Source organism: Hylobates moloch, unplaced genomic scaffold, assembly GCF_009828535.3.
Source record: "Hylobates moloch isolate HMO894 unplaced genomic scaffold, HMol_V3 SCAFFOLD_14, whole genome shotgun sequence".
Classification (NCBI taxonomy): Eukaryota; Metazoa; Chordata; class Mammalia; order Primates; family Hylobatidae; genus Hylobates; species Hylobates moloch.
The window spans coordinates 92,836,404-92,861,496 of NW_026652289.1; the positions used below are offsets into that span (position 1 = coordinate 92,836,404).

At 38.7% G+C, this 25,093-nt stretch overlaps 1 protein-coding gene across 1 annotated transcript in view; it reads right to left on the reverse strand.

The window, feature by feature from the left end:
- The window catches only part of FBN1 (fibrillin 1), a 236,803-nt gene that overhangs the window by 172,501 nt on the left and 39,209 nt on the right, over positions 1-25,093 (reverse strand). Inside the window, exons 5-6 of the mRNA XM_032174648.2 lie at positions 18,173-18,268; positions 14,317-14,412 (exon numbers count right to left, since the gene is read on the reverse strand). Of these exons, the coding sequence (XP_032030539.1) occupies positions 14,317-14,412; positions 18,173-18,268 (192 nt within the window). The remainder of the gene's footprint in view (positions 1-14,316; positions 14,413-18,172; positions 18,269-25,093) is intronic.

Here is a 25,093-nt window from a genome sequence, read left to right on the forward strand (position 1 = left end):
CTAGTTCCATCAAATTTGAAATTTTTAAAATTGACATAGTGTCTAAGAGACACAGAGAACAGAAATAGCAAAGTATCAGCAGTCCAACTGAAAATCAAAAAGGTGTGCAAAATGAGAGGAAAGAACAAAGATAGAGCTAAAATTAAAAGATAGTTAATAATAACAAAAGGTAATGCTGGCAACCACAGTGAGCTCTAAAAGCAAGCAAATACATGTTGGAGAATATAGATGCCCCATAGTCTGGGCTGACTGAGAAGACATAAGTCTCATTCCTAGACACCTGCCTTAGAATTCTGAGTCGCAGAGGTTTCCCTTCAATCTCACTCTTTGCTATAAAATATGAAGGGTTGCCCCAAGGACCGACTAAGGTGGTATATGTTCGTAAGTGCTGCAAAAATGGAAGGGATCACATAAATGTGGCATCTCGGAGGTATTAACACTTCACAGAATATACTTGGCTCTACCTGACACTGTTGTGTTCATGGTTTTAAAACGTCGAGGGAAAAAACTATCGGCTAAAAAGTACAGATGGTAGATCAGTCATTTCTTTTTTGAATTACAGGAAATTCAAGAAATAAACTATGCCTGAAAACTACTCATTTGTTCATTTCTCCAGTCAACAAATACTTGCCGAGCTACTGCGTGTCAGGCATTAGATGTAAAATGTTGAACAGAACAGAAATAGTCTCTCCCGTGTGGAGTATAAAATTACTAATAAACTAGCAAAGACCCATGTTTCATTCTTACACCATGCAGTGTGATTTCACCTATTGTGCACAGTAGGCCTCCAGCAATATTTGCTGTTTAATTTTCAAGACCTATTAGATGCAGTAAGAATTTATTCTTCTAAAGCCCACAAAACCACATGTGGTATTAGAAAAAATGACATGGCCAAACAGTGTGTTGCTAGGTGGTTGTTGTTATTGTTCACGTAAACCATTACAAATGTATCTAGTGACTGACGTGGTGGCCACGACTTGTCCAAACAGCAAATGATTTATTGAAGCCAGGACTGCATGACATCCAAAGGCGTTCCCCAGGGACAAGACTGCAGGCATCCATTCAAAAGTATGCATTATCTCAAAATGTTTGACGCCTAAACAAACCATTTTTGTGGTGTACTTGCATTTTTTTGGACACTTGAGTTCCAGTTCATTAACGTTTCTGGGGGAAAGCTAGGGATCAGAGTCCCTGTGGGAGCAGAATGATTAGAGGAAAAGCAATATAAGCAGCAAAAGACTCAAGACCCCTCTGACTCTGAAGGGCATTGGAAACCTATAAGAAGAGCTCTCTCATCTTAACAAAGTCGGTATTCCAGAGGCTCCTTTGGGAAGAGACTCATGGTCAGCCAGAGCCATCAGACTTCTAATGTGCTATAGAAAAATGTACAGAGTTCCTATTCCCAGCGTGGGAGTCACAGCACCACTGCACACCTCTCAATGTGCGGCCAGCCTTCCTACACATGCCCATCTAACCACTGCTTCCATCTCCCCACTAGAATGTGACTCCAGAAGGCGGGATGCATGTGTTTCATTCATTATTATACATCTCCAGTCATTAGCATAGTGCCTGAGAAATACTCATGCATGATAGATAAACTCACACTTCCTCTCTTCGTCTTGGAAAAATTTCTTTTCGGCTTAACATCACACCTTTTTATGGACAGATTTAACAAAACTGAACACTAACGAGGGCAGCTTGAAATTTGTGGGTTTAGAATACCCAAATGTTTTGATTTTTCTAACTTTAGTCCTCTGGGACTAACACTTTTAGTCCTTTGCAACAAAAGAAGAATGGCATGTGGTTCCATGAGTAAAAGCATCCCCCACTCCCATCCAACCTGACCAGGCCATATTTGTAGACTTAAGGTCTTACAGCCACTTGGAAACTGAATATATACTTTACAGAGGTGTTCAGTTTATTTTACTGATGGATAAGTGTCTATTACCTCTCATTGATTTTAGAATGCCACGTTTCTAAAATAGCTAAGTACCTCTTACATTTCATTATTGGCCTTTTCTGAATAGACAAGTTCATTTTCCCTTCTGTATCTGTATATATGTCAGTAAAAGTAAGCCAATCTTTCAGAACTTTTGGTTAGTTATTGGGAGAACAAATGCTTCCCAGCCACAGTCACCATTACGTTTTATGGAAATAGCTTTCCCTTACCCCTTCATTTTCTCCTTTCTTTATTACTATTTGCACTATTGTAGTTTCAGCCTTCATTACAATTGCAACAGTTGAATGTGTACTAAAGAAAAGCACATGGTTGATGTGCTTCTTTCTTGATGTTGACCTTTCTATATCCAGCTCAAGACTGTTGGGTTTCATCTGAACAGGGGATCCAAAAAATATGCTGTTCAAGTAAAATAACAAAACTTCTAAGTGGAAAAAATGTTCAAAATGAGGCCTTTAAGTTTAGATGTAATTTCAGTGATATATGAACATTTCATGATACTGTTAATGAAATGATACTTGTCAACCAAGATTACCCTCACTTTCCTGTGAATTTTAAATAGCTAACATTTCTTATACATGTATTATGTGCCAGATCCTGTGCTAAGTACTTTGTGGATTATCTCGCTTAATCATCCCGACAATCTTACTAGATAAATACTATCATTACCCTCATTGTATAGACAAGGAAACTGTGCCTGAGAGACATGCAGTAACTTGCTCAAGGCCACCAATCCAGCAAGTAGCAAGATTTATCCTCAGACTGTGAGTTCGTGATCAGTTTTCTAGGAATGGCTAGGCAATTAGAAAAACACAACTCCTCCTAATTAGACATTTTAAATGAAAACATTAAAATGATTGTCACGTGATACAAGTTGGAATGAAGACTCCTTTGAGATATGATTTAGTTCTGAAAATAATTTCACTATCATTTTGTCTCATTCATAAAAAGAAAAGAATAACAACCCCAGGAGTCATGAGAACAGGAAAGTCCTGGGTACACTCCCAGTTGGCTCTGTCAAGGGATGGGATGCCTTCTAGGCGCTGCCTTTTGTTTAGTTTTGTGATAGCTTGTTCTGCTTGGCAATGTGGAGAACACTGTAGAAAGAAATGAAGCCTAAATAAGGTCTGAAAAGAAATAGCCCAATCCCACTCCAAATTATGCTGTCTGAAAAATAAATAAATAAAGAATTTTCGATGGTGTTTTAGGGTTGTTTTCCTCCAAGGACAATCTGAATTCTATTACATACTACTTTCCAAAGCCAGTTTTGTATCATTAAGATACTGTGGATGCTTCTGCTTTTATCTTCTCCATAGTAGAACAAGAAAGTTCCAAAATTTTCTCCAGTTTTCAAGTGAAGTTTTCAAATGATTATATAAAGAATGAGTCAAAATTTACTTCTGGCTTCGCTTTGGCCTTTTAACATTCATGAGTCTTAGTTTAAAGAATATATCATTGGAATCCCTAACAGAATATGATCATTTCCATTGGGACTTCAGGAAACAAACGGCTCATGAAGAGCTAATGCATGTTTATAAAAACATTTTCAATTTGGATAAAAGTTGCCTCCATCCTGTAAGGTTTCTCTTTCAGCCTGGTTCAGTGCCTACAATGGTAAAGGTCAACAATGCCTCCTAGGAGAGGGCAGGCAAGAGGATAAAGGCTCTCTAAGGACAGAGATAGAAATGGGTCTATCTTACAAACTGAACCATTACCGCATTCTTTATTTCCTGAGAAAACAAATATCCCAATCTATTGTTTACTTATAAAGCTCTTCTGAAACAGTTCAGAGACAAAAGATTATCACTAGGGAATATGGTAGGAAAGTTGGAGAACGTTTTTTTTCATGCATTCACTTCCTACAATATTTCAGTTACAAATAACTACACTCATATTTCCATATAACATACACATAGATTTATAAATATTATTGTCCAGAATGTCTTTTCTTAGAATGTTGGATTAAACAGATGTATTTAACATTTAAACACTCCCTCTCATCGACTTCAAGAGCCCACAGTTAAATTACGTAAATCAACAAATATTTAATAGATACCTACTCTCTTCACAGCTCTAAGCTTGGTAGTGAAATAGGAAGAAGTATCAGATCTAATTTCTAGTCTTTGGCCTATGGGGAGTAACATAGTCTGACTGAGAGACTATACATAAACCTCTATTTTAGTAGTCCCAAAAGCAGATTAGCCAATTGTGTAATTCCCAGATGATGGGACTGATAAACCAAATTGCCTTTTTAAAGAAAATACTGAAATAATACCTATATAATTATTTCATATTTTAAAATTGACAGGTGATTTATGTTTCACTTAGTAAAGGAAATATTTTTAAGGAAACTTAAATTTTGCAATTTGCTGATAAGGCTTCCTGAAGCCATGAAACAGAATTCTAGATGGTTTTATGCTGATAGAAGTATTTCAACACAAAAATCAATAAATGTACATGGAAAAAAAGTTTTTTGACAAGGTGAATATGCTCATTCTTTACCTCTTAGTAAATATTTAAAAATCATATCCCCAAAGACAATCATCTTTTAAATTAGTAAATATTTAAAATATTGCTAATATTTAAAAATAAAAATAGTAAATATTTAAAAATCATATCCCCAAAGACAATATCCCCAAAGACAAGCACTGGGTCACTTAATCAGTTTAAAATTTAATAAAATGCAAGAAAAACAAGAATTCATTGGAGGAATAAAAATGCTAAAATGTCTGACGTAATCCTTAAAGTCAATGGCAAAAACCAAAAATTTAATAGATTCACTGAGCAACTGAAATGTGGGTGGGATCCGGGAGGCCAGAGGGGGCCATGTCAGCAAAGTTGCATAGAAACTGATGGGGCTGGTTGGGGTGGGGGTTTGGGGGCTGGCTTCCTATAGTCAGGAAATGACTGGGGAGAGAATGAGACTTAAACTTGACCTTGAAAGAAAAGGATCTAACCAGTATAGAAAAGGGAGCTCTAGCTCTAAGAATATCTCATACTCCTAGTTCTAGAAGTAGTACCCCCAGTGGCTGATAAGAACCAGGATGGCATGCATACTAACCACATCAAGCCATTAAAAACTAGGAAGTTATCGGTATTTAATGGGATAGTCCATCTTTCCTATATGATTCTTTAAAGTATTTGAGAACCAAACCCCAAAGAATGAGTGTCTCATGCTGTGTTTAAATTTATGGTCAAATGAATCCTCTTAGGAACCCAAAAGGTGAATGATTAAATAATGAAGATCTTCCTCCAAAAACCTCTAGACATTTAGGCAAATATTTATCTTTAAAACGAGGATCATATACAGATTCAAAATATATATCTAGAATATGAAAATGTTGTCATGCAGATGTCAAATGACTTTCAAAATGACTGTCAAAATAATAAGAATCCAGATCTTCAAGATGAAGACATTAAAGGTGTTAAGGGAAAATGAATTGGAAAGAAGAAATTCTAAAATTCATGGGCTTGGAGATGTGAGTTAAACTAAGTAAAAACAGTTTCCTTCCTGCAGGACTCCCAAGAGCTAACATAACTGGTGCCTCCCCAAGAAGAAGACATGGGATGGAGTTTCCAAAAATGATATTATCCATGGCAACTTCATTTCATGGAACCCCTCATGGGACTGATGTTCTATAAAAAGTACTTTGGCATATCATCGGGACCATGAAGCCCCATGTATTTGTCCAACATATGTTCATAAACCAAAAACAGCATAGACTCTCTGGAGAACATAACTACTGGGAACGTAAACATTAAGTGTTCTGAAGTACTCTCAGTTGGGCATATAAAATTGGTAAGGATTTCCTGAATGCCGTCTATAAGAAAGTGAAAACAGTTTCAGAAATAGACCAGTCTTCCCACTAATTTATACATACAAAGGGGCATTTTTTAATGCCAATATCCTGCTTCAGACAGAAATTGTACAGAAGCACAGTTCAATAGAATGGAAGGGCATCATGGAGAGGCTTGTAACAGACCCTCCCTTCTTTGGAGTTATGTGAGTTGACATTGTGCCTTTGCCTCTTCTCCCATAGAAGGGCTCCAGTACCATGAAAGCTGACACAGCAGGGTCCTCCCTCTTCCCCAGGTCAATATGAGCCTCTAAATCTGTACTAACTCTTCCCTTTACCTGTAGTACTTTCCTTTATCTCCTCTGCCTAGCTAAATCCTGGCCCTGCTTGGTTACTTAACTATTTCCAATATAGTATGCAAGTCTGTCTTTCCAAAAATTATTTTAAGGCCTTCATGACAAGAGCCATACACTCCTCTCATGATTCTATCATCATGCCTAGCTTAGTGTCAAGGCTTTATTAAATATATGCTGTAGTTGTTATATCTAATTGACATGACTGCAAGAGATTCAGCTTTATCACTTACATTTGATCAAACTTCTACTAAGACAGAGAACCTGAGAAATTAGGCTCAGCTCTGAGGCCCCAGTTCTTTTTTTTAATGGTTTACTTTTCAAACATCAATGCAGCCTCTCTTTGATTTTCTAAGATGCTGCTTTCTGAAGAGTTGGAGAAGCAGCAGAAGGAAGGAAAAGAAAGAAAACTGGAAATCTAGTAGATACCTTGGGTAAAGTTTGGATATGTATTACTGGAAGTTCTAGAGTTGTGCTGTCCAAGATGGTAGCCACAGGTATTGGCTGGTCCAAACTGAGATGTGGTATAACATATGCATTGGATTTCAACGACTTAGAATGGAAAAGAGAATACAATATATCTCATAGATAATTTTTAATACTGAGTATCTATTGGCATAAAACTTTCAGATATATTGGGTTAAATAAAATATATTAAAATTAATTTCACCTGTTTCCTTTTACGTTTTCATGTGGCTACAAGAAAAGTTCAAATTATACATGCGGCTCACATTATATTTCTATTGTTCAGTGCTGTTCTACTGTTTGAACATCCAAGATCGAAAAGTGGTTCAAATATTAAATGTGGGGCTAACGACTTATAAAAATTAGTTTCATCTTTTTAATAAGTTCATAAGAGCTAAAAAATGAAGTTAAAAAACTGTTTTTGAAGATGAAACCATGACACTAAATTTAACAGTTGTATTAAATGATTAGCTTTGATAACACAAGAGAATGTTAGAATCAAAATTTCAATTGAAGCACCAAGGGAACAGATGCCACATTCTAAGTCAAGTGTGATATTTTGACGCATAATTTGCAAAGTGGGTGATGACGACCTCTTAAACCTTTATGCATATCAAGAGTATTCAAATGCCCAAAGTAGCAAGTGATGGGAAGTGGGTTACTCTGGAGAGATGTGGGCTGTTACTAGCCCTTCCTGGGAAACCGGTGGAGGGCCACATTATGATGCCAAGTCATGAGACAGGCTTCAGGGAGACTCCTCGGATTGCATGATACCTATCCCCAGAAGTCTGGAGGACACTGTGGACTAGGGACTGTCAAATGCCTGGAAAATGTCTGGCCAGATGCTTGGACAATGGTTCCAATGAGCATTTGCTAATGTGTCAATAATTTGCACTCCAGCAATTTATTGTGGCAGAAATAATGCATGAATGTTTTCTGCCAACAAGCTAGGGGCCACCAAAAAGAAAGCTGATGTGGACTGAGCCTAGCTCCTTTCCCAGATGGCTCCTTGGAGCAGCAAAGAGAACTCAAGAGGCTGGAGGTACCACTGGATGCCCAGCGATTGAGGAGGAAAATGTCAGCAACAGTCAGAACACAGATGCCTCTGCCCCCATTAAGGAACCTGCAGGGGAGAAATTCTACAACAGACCAGATGATTTCATTTACCAGCAGGAGAAGAAGTAGTCTACAAAGTGGGCCGAGAGGGACAACGAGTGGGAGACAAAAATCAAGCTTCTTTCTGGTTGCATCCCATTCCCCCTGCTTGTTCATACCATGCATGTGCAGCCTGCGAGACAGAGGAGCATGTGTGCCCTCAGTGTATACAGTTACCCAGCCACAAAAAACGAGTGTGTGTGTCAATAGATGCAATTCCTGGAACTATTCTAGGAAAATCTAGTTTATTCAGTGATCCACCAGCTGCCACAAATGTTGCAATACCACTGTAGATGCACAGTAACATTTAGGGCATTCTGCTCCTGCTATCTACACATAGTTACTTTCCATTGAAACTAAATACCAAAAGAGAGGTTCATAGAGGCCTTCAGTTTAGTTTAGTAATGACAGTTTATTGTTTTGTGCTTTTGGAAAAAAGAAAATATACATAGTTCACAGAGCTCTGCCTTCCAAAGGCACATGGAGAATGCGAGTTAGCCTGTGGCATTACCCTGGGAACTTTAGTGTAGCCACCTACAATTTAAAATTATGTAAAATTAGTGTCAGAAATGCAGCTCTGTAAAACTTACTTCCACATAAAGAAAAAAAATGAATCTATATTTTATTAATACCTTCCTGAAAAACACCAGGAGAAAAAAAGCACAGGAAAATCAGCTCCTGATTCCATGAAGCTCTCTAAACAGGTCTTGAGATAAGGTAATGTTTTTACTTTCTTTTTCAAAGCAGTTGTTTCCGAAATGGACTATCTGATTATTATATATTTGGATAATTACACGTTAGTCCTTTCCGTTCATTAGACACAGTATAGATGTTGCCTTTTTGGATTTATACAATATGTGTTTATCAATTGCTTAATGCAATGTTTTTGAAAGTCATTCAATAAAATCATTAGAAAGATATCTGTGCAAAATCATTTTTACATCATCAGAGAAACAAGGTGTGAGGATAAGTTTCTGAAATGTCAACTGCATATGTAAGAAGGAGGTAGATTTACAATCAACCTAGCTGTTGTTTGTTCTATTCTGTTTCATTATTGTGCAAACAAATACATAAACCTTTTCAGCTTTGTTAAGACTGTAATTTCCTAGGAAGCAAGTACATGCATGAAGAGCTAGTTCACTTTCAACTGTTCTGCTTCTCTAATGAACTAAGGATTATTTCCATCCTCTCATTTTTATTCTACTCCACTTTGGCCCCAATTGTTCCTTTTTCTTAAGGCTATCAGTTCAACAATGCTTTCCCCTATACTTTATCTACTGATAGCCAGCATAACAGCCAACAGACTTTCTTAAGTTGGCAGAAATCCAAGTATTGTCTTCACAGTTTAGACTTGGGTAGGAATTTAACACAGAACAAATGCACCAGGATTTAGAATTCTGAGTTCATGTGCATGCTAATATTCTGAGGATACATGATGAGGAGCTTCAGATGGAGAAATGAGAGAAAACTTCTTGCTATTTGCATTTATGCTTCCAAAAGCCTTCATCCGCTGGCTCACACAAAGTTTGACATTAAAACATTAAACCAATTCCAAGTGCTTTATGAACCACATGAGAAAATTATTTTTACTATTTTTTAAATCTAAGTCTGCTTTTGATCCCAAACAGCTAAAATGTGTGATTACCCACTGTAGTCACTAGAATTAACAGTAAATTATTGTAGGCTGTTTCTGAAAACTCAAATGCCTCCACAAAAGGGAAAAAAAAATCACACTGATTTGAATGTATTGCTGATTTTGTAAAGGCACCTCCAAAACTGGGTTCCAAACACATTTTGAGCAGTTGTAATATTACAAGAAACTATGTAACTTTCCATGATAACTGCACTAAATGACAATATTCATTCCATATGTCTACTTCCAGGCATGTTAGTTCAGTCCTTTAGAGCACATTTATATGTCCTGTAAACACACAGGAATCTCTCTCTTTCCAAGAGCAGATTCGTACATTGAAATCAATCAAATAGATGAATATTCCAAAATCCTACATTTGAAACATCCAAGAATATGCAAGAATCCTTTCTTTTGCCTTTTCATCTTGACTTCCATTCTAAAATTCATAGTTCTAGGTTTCCTCTTACCATTCCTCAGAAAAGTCTTTAGAGTTACGAGTGGCCCCTTTCCAGTGTAGTCCAAGTACTACACAGTGGTTATGTGCACAGGCTTACGAGCCAGAATGTCTAGGTTCAGGCCTTTATTTTACCACTTATAAGCTGTCCCTTCTTGGACAAGGCACTTGATCTCTCTTTGCCTCTGCTTATTCCTCCATAAAATGGGACTTATTACAGGACTTTTCTCATATGGTTGTTGCAAATCATCAAAGTGAAGTGCTTACTTAGCACACTGCCTGGCACACTGCAAGTACTCAGTACATGTCAGCTGTTCTTATGTCCAATGGCTGCTTTATGATTCTCATTCTCAGACCTTCGATGAGTCTAACAATTGCCAAGTTATTTCTTGAACTCCTTTTTGTTTCTTTGGCTCAACGCTCTCCTGGTTCTCTTGCTGTGTCTCTTTGTTTCTCTTCTTCCCTAAGCCTATTCATCATCATACCCCACCCCCATCTCCAAGTTCAGGTCTATCTCCATCATTCTTCACTCTTTTGTCATGACCCTGAAAAGTCTCATCCACTCATATGATTCACTGTGTTTAATACAAAGGCATTTAACAAGATTTTAAATGTGCATTCTGAGGCAAGACGGCAAGAGAAAGTGATTCCACACAGTTTTTTTGTTAGCAGTAACTATGGCAGTATACGACTAGCTTGTATTGTCATTGCCAAAACAGGCACTGACCTCACTTCAATAATCTGATAACAAATGCTAACATACTGTACCACTGAGCTAAGACAGTGATTAAGTTCTACTCGTTGCTAAAGGCCCAAGCAGGGAGAAGGCAAAGGGTCGGAGTAGGAGGCAAAAAGAAAACCACAAATGTGAACTTACCAAAAAAAAAGTGACAGGAAGAAAAATTAAAGAAACTTGTGGTTAAAAAAATAAAGAGACACAATCTTTTGACAGAGAAAGCAGCAGGAGGTGGCAAACTTGAGTGCTCACAAGGGCTAATACCTTAGCTAAATGAATGAACTTGAGCAAGATGTGACACTAGGCAGTGGTGGGGACTATGACAAACTAGAAGATGTATTTAAAGGTATTCCTATTCAGCTTTTAAAAAGTAAACATCACAGGCCAAATAAGCCACAGGTCTCTATTTTTTATCCTCTGGGTGTCAAGAAACAATGGTAATGGCAATGGTAAAATATAACATTGCTACTTGCCCACTGGGGATGAGGCTGGCCAGCCAAGAATTTTTTTAAACAAACTTATCTTAATGGCAAAAAGCTGCAAGTAAGACAAATTGCTTTATAATCTTATTACACTGTTACATGACTGTTATGATTCATAATTCAAGCATGAGATCTGCTGCTTCTCTCCATCACAAAACCAAAATACTATGTTCATGGATGATTAAGATTGACTTATTGGCTTAATGTGATACAAATCCTGCCAGTATGACCCCCAAAGGTGTATTTCACACTCATAGTGGGTCTCTGAGGTAGTTATTAATGTATAAAAGTTCCAAGATCTCCCAGGGACAAAGATCTTTATCCTGAGAAGTACTTGTAACTGACATTCTAAATGTTCCCTTACATGTGTGTTACATCATGATAAGAGGTTTTTGCTTTTGTTTTTATTGCCACTTAGTTTTGATCAAAACATTCCTCCTTTTTGCATCCCTGTTGACTGAAAAATGACAGTCTCGTGGACCTGAAAGATCATTCTTCTGAAAGATGGAACCAAATTCAATTAGGTATCAACATTGTCATCAGCTCTGTTTAGTATGAAACCAATGAAACCAATATCCAGGACTGGTGGCAAACAGCAATTATTTCCAGGAGATACTTGTTCATATCCGATCATTATATCTCCAGATTTTCTGACGCTATTAAATGAATCCAGTTCATCATCTATGGGTCGTGTACTGTGCATCACACAGTAAGGCTAGAATTAAGAAGATGATGAAACTGTAGTTGCTCCTGAAAACTTATGCTCTAGTAAGGGAGATTGGAAACTTGCTGTTTTGATGTAATGTGGTAAATGCTATAAAAAGAGATTTGGAGAGAGTACTAAGGGAAAATGTAGATGAAGGGAGAAAGGAAAGTAGTAAAGGCCTCCCGGACACGCACTTTAAAAAATAAAACAGAACAAAACCAATCTAGGTACTTATCCAGTAATAAGCACCACAATAAGTATACCAACCCACCATCGGAAGTCACCCTGAATACTTCCCCACACTTCAGGATGGATCTGTCCTGACTCGGTGCCAGATTTTTATTCATCACTCTTGAAATCACAAACATACATCTAAGTAAGAGGATCTACTGCCTCTGATTCTTCAAAGAGGTAAGCAGATGACTTTCATAAGAGCAGCAAACAGTGAAGACTCTACAAATGGAAATAGAATACTGGAATCAAAAAGACTCCCCTCGCCCATGTGGTGTGGGAAATGACACCCATGTTTTCCTTCTCCCATTGAAGGTCTGGGACTGTACCCATGGGTAAAACAGGCAGTGGGTAGATGGCACTACCCTTCTACTACTAACGGGCAAGCCTGCCTTCTGCTCTCCAGTCTCCACTACCACAAATGCCTGAAAATCTGCCACTTGGGGATCAATTTGATTTTGAAAACCATCACTAGGAAAATTCTATGGAGCCAACAGATATTTACACCTTAGTGCAGATTTCAGGATAGCCCTTTTTCCTGAAGGGGAGCAGTTGAAGACACCCCCAAACTTGGAGAAATCTCTGAGTAACATGCCAGTTTTGATTAGTAGCTTAGTAATTTAACCTATTCAGGACATTTCTTAATCCTGGACAAAGATCAAATCTTTGAAGAAATCACTGTGATATGGTTCAATATCATGCCCTTTATTTTAGACTGTGTTATCATCAACATCAACTATAAGCATCAATAGTCTTTGCAGCAAATCTTTAGCCACTTTGTTAAAATGGTTACAGGTAAAATGTTACAGGTAAAATGCCCTGTAACTTCATCTTATTAGTGATTTTTCTAAAACAAATTAAGCCCAGCATTATCATCTGAGAAATTATTTTCACATACCACTCCTCAAGCTACACATTAACAATTTTAATCTCCTACAACTTCCCTGATTAAGTAATAAGGCCACAGAATGATACCGCCTAGTAGAAATAGTTTTTAGTACTCTGGACCATTATAATTATTAGCGAATAAAAACACATCCGTGCAAGTTGTAAAGAGAAGCAGTTTAAGGAGGGACTCCTAAAGGATATCAACATGCAGTGTAAATGTCTATTATGCATCACACATCAATACCAGGCAGTGGTCCCATTAACAGAGATACAACGTAATTTACCTAGTAATCAAAGTAATCGACCTGGAATTTCTTGCTCAAATAGGTATTACTGCATTATTAGCAAATAACTGAATTTAGATAAATTATAAACATAGACAGAAAATAAACAATTTCTCACAAACCACTCTCTGCTCTTTGTTTTCCTCTATTACACATTTTAAATGACATATTCAACATCTGCGACTGAATCTTTACTTTCCGTCTTAGAATAAGATGTCTATACAACTTTGGCTAAAAGTGATTATTGCAGTTTAAAAGTTCATGCAAATTTTCAATTACAGTCCTGTGTAACATAAACCTTCTAAACTTTCATTATAAAACTAGGGATGGTGAGAAAAAAATCTATAAATGTAGAGACAAGATTATTAATAAGACCAAAGTTCAGGGAGAAAAAACTTAAGAATATTGCATATCCACATATATCTCAATATCATACTTGTATTTTTAGGTAGGCAAATCAGGTAGACTGTTTCTTTTAACTAAGAGCAGCAGTAAACATTAGACTTGAAGAGACAAAACACACATTCAAATTAAAGGTTTCTTATGTATGTGGCCTTGGGGACATCCCTGGACCTCTTTGTGCCTTGATCGTCTCATATGCAAAATTAAGGATAATTCTACACACTCTAGTAGGCTGCAATGAGTACTGAATAAACCATCTGCACAAAGCAGCTTCTCAGCAGACACTCAATATATCTATGGTGAGTGTTGAATGCTGAGCTTGTCCACCTCTACAGCCCCCAACACGTCCAACAGATCTTTAGGTGTGCTTTTCATACTGAACTTCTCCCTTTCCATACATATGTTTTGTTCGAGACCGCTTCTCTAATTCACTAGCATAATAAAGAGCTTAATCCTTACCCTTACAGAAGAAAGTTCTCCCCTTTTTATCCTGATGCCAACTGGTAGTTATGTATACGCTCATAACTGAGTACCACCAAATTAGCAAATAACTGAATTTAGGTAAACTTGGACTGACAAGCATTGCTGAATATCATGTGTAGATTCAGGGCCGCTGTCTTGTCATCCTAGGGACCTTCCCAATGACAACTGAGAAATCCCCTCAAAGCTCAGCAACATTCAGGAAGTAGCCACGCAGACCCAATGTCTGTGCAAATTAGTAACAGCTTTAGGTACCAGCATGTCTTTATGCAAATGATTTTAAAAACTATTACCTCTTTCACACTGGGGTCCAGTAAATCCGTAAGTGCATGCACATCGATTTGGGGCGACACACCTTCCTCCATTGAGACAGCCACTTTCACAAACAGCTGTAAAATAAGGAGAGAGCTGAGATGCTTTTACCTGAAAATAAATGCAATGAAGTAACATTTGCGGTCCCCTGGAAGGACAACAATAAAATGTCTAAAGTCACCCTGGTGTTTGTTTCGAACGGTCACTCTACAGTTACAGATACTCAGATGTTCCTCAGTCAACTCTTAGGTAAAGCTGCCTGGAATAGATGAGTTTGTATCTATGTTAATGCTGATGGTCTCATTCCGTGAAGCATCTGAGCAATGCTTTCAGTTCAACCTCGAAAACAGTGGTTTCTAAGAGATGTCACTGGATGGGAACTGCGTGTTAGCAAAGACTCTTCTGCTTATGATTTACGTTTAATTGCAACAGGGCTCCCATGAGGGGAAATATCAGCCCCTCTGATGTCAGTCACCCTTACAGAAATGTAGCATGTTCAATTGCACAATTAACTGCAAACAACAAAATACTACTAATGATCTTCAGTAATTTAAGTACCATAATGAAAATCCAATTGAGAGTTATAGCAGAACTTAATGGAAACTATTGGTGCAGTAAATCTAGAGATGCTTCAGGGCAGGATATTTTGCTTGTTAGAAAAGACATTAAAATAAGAATTGAAAGTTCATGTGCTGAGCAACTCCTCTTTGTAAAAGTTCCTGTAACTCGTGCATGCATGGGCCCTTTCTAGGCATCTTCATCATGGGTGGCAGGCTCTTCTCTGCCAAATATGTCAGTTCCACCCACTCTTCAAAGCCCAGCTGAAATCTTACTGCTCTATAAGGCTCCCCCAAACCCTCTATTCAAATTCCTTGCTTCTTATATATTTTCTGTACATTTTTCCATACATTACCCTGTAGCAGCCGTGAAGTTGAGCCACTCATACGTCCCCTCAACAGAATCTCCTGCAAGTTTAGCTGGCAGACCGCTTCCAGCTGCTGTACCTTCAGATCTGCTGAAGTGTTCATGTCAAGGGCAGGCTCACAGCCAATGACTGAACACAGCATTAGGATACTAAAGCCTGGCCATTTCCACCCATCATGGAACTCTTCGATGGGCGCTTTTTGCCCTGGGCTCTCCATCAGCCTGGCTGAGGCTTTTTTGGAGCTGCACTACAGGCTGAAGTTCCTTCTATGCAATTGTCCTTCCTTCCCTCCCTCCTCACACAGGATCAGACAGGCATCATGGTCTGAAGACCATTCCCTCCTACTTCTGTTTCCTCTTTCCTTTATTCTTCACAGGACTTTTCCCCAGTAAATTCTCTTTTATGTCTAATTCAATCTTGATGTCTTCTTGGCATGAGAGGACCTGAACTGACACAACCCTTTTTAACCAAAAATTATGGCAGGAGGCCACTGCTCATCATATAACCAGAGAGGTTTATGTAAATTAATTGTCTTCTTTGCCTCTTGATTTATAGTCAGGGAGAATGAAGAGCTTCTAAACAGAAAAGAAATTTTGAGCTTGCCTAAGCCAACCCTCCCAGATTACAGATGAGGAAGCTGCAGTTTAGGAAAAGTTTTCTAATTCTGCCAGTGTTAATTAAGCACTTGTGTGTTGGGCATTGGGCTAAACTCCCTCAGGGAGCACCAAGAGGAGCAGGAGAGATGCCCAGCAGCCCCTCCTGATTCTCCTGGAATGCCTCGGGATCCAGTCCCATCTCGCCGTCTCCACAGCCACAGCCTTAGTTAGGACTTGTCTTCCTGCTCCTGTTTTGTCCTCCTCCAGTTGCGCTTCCACACTGTGATCTTTCTCACTGTAAACCTTCATAAGTGAAGGGTAATAAGGTTGGTATTTCACAGCAGTAAATACATGGGCTATGGAGTCAGACTGCTTGGGTTCCAACCCCAACTCTGCCGATTACCATCTATATACTCTTAGAGGGAACTACTAAGGTCCCTGTGTTCCAGTTCCCTCATCTGCCAGAGGGTAACATTTATGGCCTCTAACACAAAGGGTTGTTGTCATATTAAATGAGTTAACACACATAGAGTTCTAAAATGTGCCTAGCACACAGTAAGCACAGAGTAACTCAAAAGATGTATGTTATTGATGTTGTTAGTGTTGTTTATGGTTGTGGTCTCACTCCTCTTTCCTGGCCCTACTTTGGAAGAAAACATAGTATGTATAAAGGCATCAAAACCTGGCCCATGACATCCTATCTGACCTTACTTCCTTTCCCCTCACTCTCCTCTGCATTTAAGCTCTAGCAACACCAAAGCACTTGCTATGTCCCACATCCCTTGCTGTGTCTTGTCCTGGTGCTTTGGTCATGCTCTACCATCTGTCCAAAAGGTCCATTCCCCATCACCTGACAGGTACACTCCTACCCATCCCTCAAGACTCAGCCCAAGGATCACCCACACTGCGGAGCCTGCCTCTTCTCTCTCCAGGCTGGGCTACACAAAACTCAACCAATATTCTTCTCCCACTGCAGTGTATGGATGGTGACATAGTTTGGCTGTGTCACCCCCCAAATCTCATCTTGAATTCTCATATGTTGTGGAGGGTGGGAAGTAATTGAATCATGGGGGAAGGTCTCTTTCCCATGCTGTTCCCGTAACAGTAAGTCTCACAAGATCTGATGGTTATTATAAGGGGGAGTTTTCCCGCACAAGGTCTTTCTACCAGCTGCCATCCATGTAAGACGTGACTTGTTGCTCCCTGCCTTCCATCATGATTATGAAGCCTCCCCAGCCATGTGGAACTGTAAGTCCAATAAACCTCTTTCTTTTATAAATTGCCCAGTCTTGGGTATGTCTTCATCAACAGCATGAAAACAGACTAACACAGATGGTCACTAGGGCATTCTCTACATTTTTGTTTATTTATAATAACATTATTAATCTTAACAAATGTATACACAAAAGCAAAAATTAGAAACACCCTGAATAACGCTCACCATTGAGGATTCATTAAATAAATAGTCAAACATCCACGTAATAGAGTACTAGGCAACCATTAAAATGTATTTTAAAATGTGTAATGAGTATACTTTGAATAAAATATTAAGTGAAAAAGTGGTACAAAAACTATATATACAGTAAGAACTCATGTACCAAATATGCATTGCAAGTCTAGAAGATAGTATCTGGAATGATGAAATCATGAATAATTTTACTTTTTGTATTTTTAAACTTTTCCAAATTTTCTGTAGGGTATATATGTTCATCTTAAAGTAATAAAAAAAATAAGCTTTTTAAAAAGAATGTTTGTCTTTTGCAAAGCACAGGGACTGATAGAAAGCAGACACAATAAATGGTGGTGCAAATGAACCTTCAAACTGAACATCATGTGATAAATACTTCAGTAGCAGAATCTAGATTGGGAAATGAGAGGGATGCAGATAACACTAATCAAGAGAAAGGACATGTTTAGAGAGAATGATGAGGCTGAGTTTTGAAATATTTTATTTGAGATGCTTCCTGAAAATCCAAGTGTTGAAGTTCAGCAAGTGAGTGGAAGGTACGCATCTGGAATGAACAAGAATTCTGCTCCTTTGGTGGTGACTAGAAATCAAGGAGCTCAGGCAAGCAGGGTGGTGAAGGTAAATGACAGCAAAATGAATCAAACACTTGTAACCAACCAAGGTTCCAATTGGAAATTTGGTGCTACGTGTTTTGAGTAAGCGATTTGTTCATCTGTAAAGATCACTGGACACTTGTAAACATGCTGTGTCCCAGGTAATCAAAGAAAATCCATCAGCACTTATTTCTTTATTCTTCTGGTCTACAAACAGGTTAACATCTAGAATACTTGTAACTACGGTGTACTTACGTTGTCCACAGTGAGTCCCTACGTATCCTTTCTGGCATAGACAGTGATCGTCACTGCAGCTACCTCCATTCATACAGCGAATATTGCAGTGTTGTACTTGAAAAAAAAAGAAGAAGAATTCACTTTTGCAACTTAAATGCATAGATTGCAACAGCTTGCAGGAGTTGATTTGTAGTTATTTGAAGAGAAAATCAAATAGCTTATCAGGATTCATCTATTTTTACCCAATAATGACCTAATTGAGAATGCTAAACATATTATTATTTGTGTGTGTAAAATCATTTACTGGCTAGGTGCAGTGGCTCACGCCTGTAATCCCAACACTTTGGGAGGCCAAGGTGGGCGGATCACCTGAGGTCAGGAGTTTGAGACCAGCCTGGCCAACATGGTGGCACCCTGTCCCTACTAAAAATACAAAAATTAGCCGGGCATAATGGCACATGCCTATAATCCCAGCCACTCAGGAGGCTGAGGCAAGAGAATCGCTTGAACCTGGGGGGCGGAGGTTGCAGCAAGCCGTGATCGCACCACTGCACTCCAGCCAGAGTGACACAGTGAGACTCTGTCTCAAAAAAAAAAAAAAAAATCATTTACCATGCAATGCAATCGTTTCTTTGGCATTCACTTTAATAGTGCTAAATGACTTCTTTAATTTAAAAGAACTTACAACTCAATGCCATTTCTGTAATTTATACCAACAAAAAAGTATTGCCTTGAGTAACCATATGAGACAAGATTATGATGGCAATAATTTTAGAATAATAATTTTAGAATAATTTAGAATCCCAGGTAGGTGGCGCAGGGGAACAATTAAGAGTAGCAAATTCCACAGAATTTTGTTAAAAGAAATTTTAGAGGCAGAATAGAGAAAAAAGAAAATATCTACAAAGACATTTAATAACAAGACTGCCTGATGACAGGGACAGCTGGATTTGCCTGAGAAAGAGCTGCTTGTTTAAACTGTAACCTCAAACTAAGTAAGATCCTCATTTTCACCTACAGAAGTGTACATTTCAGGGCCCAGAGTAGAAAGACCATGGGCTGACAGCCTTAGACCCCAGACAATGAAACACTCAGAGGGGCTGGAGTAAAAGACAGCCACGGGCTCATAGTGAGCAATGACAACAGCACGGGCAAGTACTCTCATTTCTCCAGTGTTCAGGCTATCTCTAGGTCAGTAATTTAGGAATGCTAATAGCACTTTCAAAATCCTAGGCTATTTCCTAGTCCAAGGCTTGATTGAATTAACCACTAATCCTTATTGACACCTGCCTACACATGGAGGCCAGGATTGGGCTTTGGAGGTTTGGCTTATTCTGTCTGGTCCTCCAAGTTGTGGGAGTAAATTCTCAGGGAAAAAGGTTCAGTAATTTTAGCTAAAGAGAAGAGAGTATCTTCTTTCTACACAAAAGCAGAAATCTTCCTGCTTTTGTGCTCACTATTCCTGAAGCACAGGGGCCAAATCTTCTCTCCAGAGTAAATAGAAGATTCCTCCCAACAGCCACCCTGTCCATTACCCCTTGTTAGGAATCCTCAGCCACGGTATTAAAAAGTGGCTACTTGACTTCAGGAGAAAGAGACAATTTTTATAAGGAGCTACACAAATCTCAGCCTGACAACAGGGAAGGAAAGTGCAGAACCCAATATCTTCTATACCCTTTTACAGCACAAAGAAGTTAGGTCGAGTTGAAAGTTAAATGCCTTTTCGAGAACATGCCACACACTGAAACACCATCAAAGGCCTGTTTCTACTGAACTAGAGCCACCTCCATCTCTCCGCATTCACGGCCCCCTCAGCATGGCCCCAGGTGTCTTTCAGGGCTCCTTGGCACATGCCTACTATGTCCTATGACTCCATCCCCTGATCTACTTATCAGTCATTCATTCACTCAACAAACATTTCTGAGTGCCTACTATGCGCCATGCAAAACACCCGGCACTTTCCTTGTCCTAGTCCCTCTGTAGAACCCTCTCTCTTACCTGCCTCTTTGCCTCCTTGCCCCTAACTCCTAAACCCCAACACAACATACACACAGTTCTCTCCCAAACCTGAAATCCTATCTATCTCCAAAACCCATTTCAAATATTGCTTCTTTCCATTGATCTTTTCTGATACCTCCCAAACCAAATGTGAGCCCTCTCTCCTTTCCAATTACTTCATATTTCTCTTTTGAAGCATGTATTATATAATCCAGCCTATTTTTACTTATTTTGCCCCACCATATTTGTTTAAAAACTTCTTGAGAGTGGGGAGTGTCATGAGCATTAATTATGCAATATCCCCTTAAGTGCCTAGAGTAGCACCTTGCTTATATGTGAGTGCTGTATAAAACTGTGCTAAATTAATTTTTATTTACTTAACTCATGCTGCCTGATGATGACATCAAAAGCTATGCCCAAAGACCAAACTGAGACTTAGAAGTTGTCCATTGTGTCTGAAGCACTTATACAGCCCTACTAAGTAGGTTGCTATTAAACATATTTTTGTCTTTGTTTCCCCATGTATGAAAGCAGAAATAACTCCTTTGTTGGAGTAATGAAATCAAGCAGCCCCGGAAACTGATTGCAGTTATTTTAGGCTCTTATGATTCCATTAAAACATCTCAGCCAAAATGCTTTTTTAAGTAAAAATCTGTCTATAAGTATACAAAGAAAAAAATGATTTCGTGAAAACTTTGAAGAATATCCTAAGTAGGTCAGGAAAAGGTGTATAGTTGCTTTAAAATTTGAAGTTAAACTTAGCTTCATCCTATCTTAGAAAAACAGTGGGGATTGGGAAAAGCACAGGAAATGATGTCATCTGTCAAGCAGCATAGGAACTCAGCCTTCAAACTGATTTCAATCAAAGCAGTTCATGCCAAGAGCTAATTTCCATTCCCACATGAGCAACAAAGCCATTTAACTACTTTGAGATAAAAAAGCTAACAGTAGTTTAGTGACTTTACATTATTTGTTCAAGTTGAAAATCAGAACGAATTCTTCTTTCTGGCAAGAATGATAAGTTTACATTTAAATGCAATATAATAAAAAATCTCCCTGATAGATATTTTTTACCCTGTCTTTCAGGCAAACCTTTTCCACCATAAAATGTTCTTTCTTTAAAAAATAAAAGCACTCATTCAGACTCGTGAAACAAGAAGACATCAAGGAACCATAGGCATGAATCCTTGGGGGAAGCCGGGAGGAGGCAGGCTCAGCACAGATAATAGGCTCTGAATCACCTGCTTTGCCACCATGTTAACCATGGGAAACTTTGTATTCGTTGTGAGTCTTAGATCTTTAGAGGGAGTAAAGCATTCTGATAAAGGTGGGAGCAATCGCTCAGGATTTCTGTGGGGAAGTGAAGGAATTAGATATGCAGTTTCACTGTACATGCAGGAAATAATTTACAGAGAATATATACCCAAATTGGTTTTATTTTGGATTGAGTACTGCCATTGATGCATATTCCAAATTTACGCTGATTTGAACAAGAATTCTAGATGTATCATAATTAGGAGACCAAGTTCTATGTCTCTTAATAAAGCCAACTGAAAACTAGGAGTTCCTCCTACACCCACAATGATGCAGTCTTCTTTACTGGATGCACTAAGTACCCCAAGTCAGAAGATATTCCTAAACTCAATCTGTGTTAAGATTTTACTAGAAATTGAAATACTAGGGGAATCAGAGTGCACTGATCCTGCCATATACAGTGAACCCTGAGAGTCCTAGAGTCCCAGTGAGGACCTGCCCTTGAAGACGAGCAGACAGCCGTAAAGGGTTTCATGTAAGGCTCAATAACCCAGAGCTAACAGAAAATGCAGCCATTTCCCCATATCCATAAAAGATCCCAAATTAATTTTGTGTTCATACCAGATGTCAGTCAGTCATTTCAGTCATTCAACAGTGACTTACTGAATGGCTTTCATTTGGCAGCATAGGCCAGAAAGAGCAGAAGAAATTTTCTTTAGATTACAGCCCAGCACAGATTAGTTCTTAAACGATTCATCAGAAGAGAACAATGTGAGCACGCTATGGGAATGAGAGAGGCAGGGCTGGCACTTGGATCTAAATACCTCAGGTAATGATTTTCTTTGGGATGCATTAGGTTTGGAACGATTCTAAAGACCTGCCATCATCTTGGCAGGCACAACTGGCAGAAAGAACACTGGGAGCAATTTGCACATAAGCATTTGTATGATGAACATGTGATTTTAATTTAGGTACTAGGAAAAGCACAGACAGACAAATTAAACAGCTAGACTAACTTCTGGACTCTACACCTAAGATAACAGTCCACAGGGACAATCAGAGTCACTGCAGGATAAAAACAATTTTCATTTAGAGAGATAACAGCAATGGCATTTCCCTTAAGTGAACAGATGTCTGGGGATGCCTGAAGACACACAGCTTGGAAGAGAAACTTCACTAAAATTCTCAAACAAACAAACAAAAACAAACAAAAAAATCTAGCCAAGTTGGAAAAGCTGCAGAGAAGGACAAGTTAAATTACAGTAGTGATAAAGGTGCTTCCATGAAGGGTGGACTAGAAAGCAAAGAGTTCAACCATTTCTAAGGACAAGTCTGAGTAGATTCCATGCATGCTTCTCCTCCCAGTCCACATAAATCCCACACTTCCCTGAAAAGCTTTTTCAAGCAGGACTTCTTCCAGACTAGCTATAGCACCACCTTCCCTTCCTCTGAATGTCCCCACACTTTCAGGACTTGGTTGCACCGCACTCCCTCAAACTTGCTAACACACTGGTCTAGAATTGTTCTGCTGGCCTCCTTACACCCTTAGAGCTCAGATTTGCATTGGGAGTACAAATGCCCCCAAACTCTTCCTCCAGCTGATTAAAGCCCCTTCCTTCCTAAAACCGGTGTCTGAGAGGTTTTGTCTGTGACCGGTTCTGCTGACACTCTCATTGAATTGAAGTAAATTAAATGAGAAAATGTGATCAAAGTATAAGGGGCTTGAAAAGTGTAAGGGGCCCCAAATTGATACACAGGTTTGATGCAATTCCTATCAAAATCCTAAAAGGTTTTGTAAATATAGACGAGATTAATCTATAGTTTTTACAGAAAAGAACTAAAATAGCTAAAACAAAAAAAGGATAAAGTGGGAAAAATCTGTCTACCCATCCTGGGTGGCAGAGCAAGACCCTGTCTCAAAGAACAAGTAAATAAAAAGAAAACTATGAAACTATCAGAAAAAAAGTTGGAGAAAATCTTCAGAATCTAGGAGGAGACAAAGCATTCCTAGACTTGACAATGAAAGCATGATCCAGTAAAGGGAAAACTGATAAGTTAGACTTAGTCAAATTTGAAAACATTTGCTCTATGAAAGATCCCATTAAAAATACTAAATAGCAAGCTACAGAGTGTGATAAAATGCCTGCAAATCACATATCTGACAAACAGCTAGTATTTAGAGTATACAAAGAAATCTCAAAACTCAATAATGGAATAACAATTCAATTAGCATCTGGGCAAAAGAGGCCAGGCACAGTGGCTCATGCCTGTAATCCCAACACTTTGGGAGCCCGAGGCATGCGGATTGCTTGAGCTCAGGAGTTCAAGACCAGGCTGGGCAACATGGCAAAACCCTGTCTCTACCAAAAATACAAAAAACTTAGTGGGGCATGGTGGTGTGCCCCTGTAGCCCCAGCTACTCAGAAGGCTGAGGTAGGAGGATAGCTTGAGCCTGGGAGACGGAGGTTGCAGTGAGCTGAGATCGCACCACTGTACTCCAACTTGGGTGACAGAGTAAGACCCTGTCTAAAAAAAATTATTTTAATTAAAAATAAGAATCTGGACAAAAGATATAAAGAGACCTTTCACTGAAAAAGATATACAGGTGGCAATAAGCACATAAAAAGATGTTTGACATCATTATCCAATAGGGAAATGCAAACTGAAACCACAGTAAGAGATGACTACACAGCAATCAGAATATCTAAAATTAAAAATAAAGACAACACCAAAAGCTGGTAAGGATGCAGAGAAACTGGGTCATTCGTACACTGCTGGTGAGAATGCAAAATAGTACATACAGCGACTCCAAAAACAGTTTGGACAGTTCTTAAAATGCTAAACATGAAACTGTCATACAACCTAGAAATTGCATTTCTGAGTATTTATCCCAGAGAACATAAGATTTGTGTTCACACCACAAACTTGTACACAAATGTTCAGAGCAGCTTAGTTCAAATAATAAAGAAAAAAACTGACGACAACTCAGATGCCCTTCAACAGGTGAATGGCCAAATAAACTTGTGGTACATCCATAGCATGTACTACTACTCAGCAATAAAAAATAACAAGCTGTTGATACTGCAACAACCTAGATGACTCTCCAGAGAATTCTGTTGAGTGAAAAAAGCCACTTCCAAAAGGTTACATACTCTGTGATTCCATTCATATAACATCTGTGAAATGATAAAATTATAGAAATGTAGAACAGATTAGTGGTTGTCAGAATTAAAGAGAGAATTACATCGGGAAGAAAATGACAATAAAAGGGTAACATCAGCGCTCTTTGTGGTGATGGAAATGTTCTGTATTGTATTGATTTTGTATTGTACAGTTCTTGACTGTATTGATTTTGTGATATCCTGGTTGTGCTCTTATACTATAGTCTTGCAAGATGTCACCATGGGGAAAACTAAATAAAGAATACCCAGGATATTTCTGAATTATTTCTTACAACTGCCATGGTTGGAATGTTCCTTCCAAAACTCATGTTGAAATTTAATTATCATTGTGATGGTATTAAGAGGTGGAACCTTTAAGACGTGATAAGGTCATGAGGGCTTTGCCCTCATAAATGGATTTATGCCATTATCTCGGGAGTGGGTTGGTCATCTCGGGAGTTCAGCCCCATTTTCTGTCTGTCTCTCATACTTGCCCCCCATGTGATGCCTTCCACCATGGGATGGC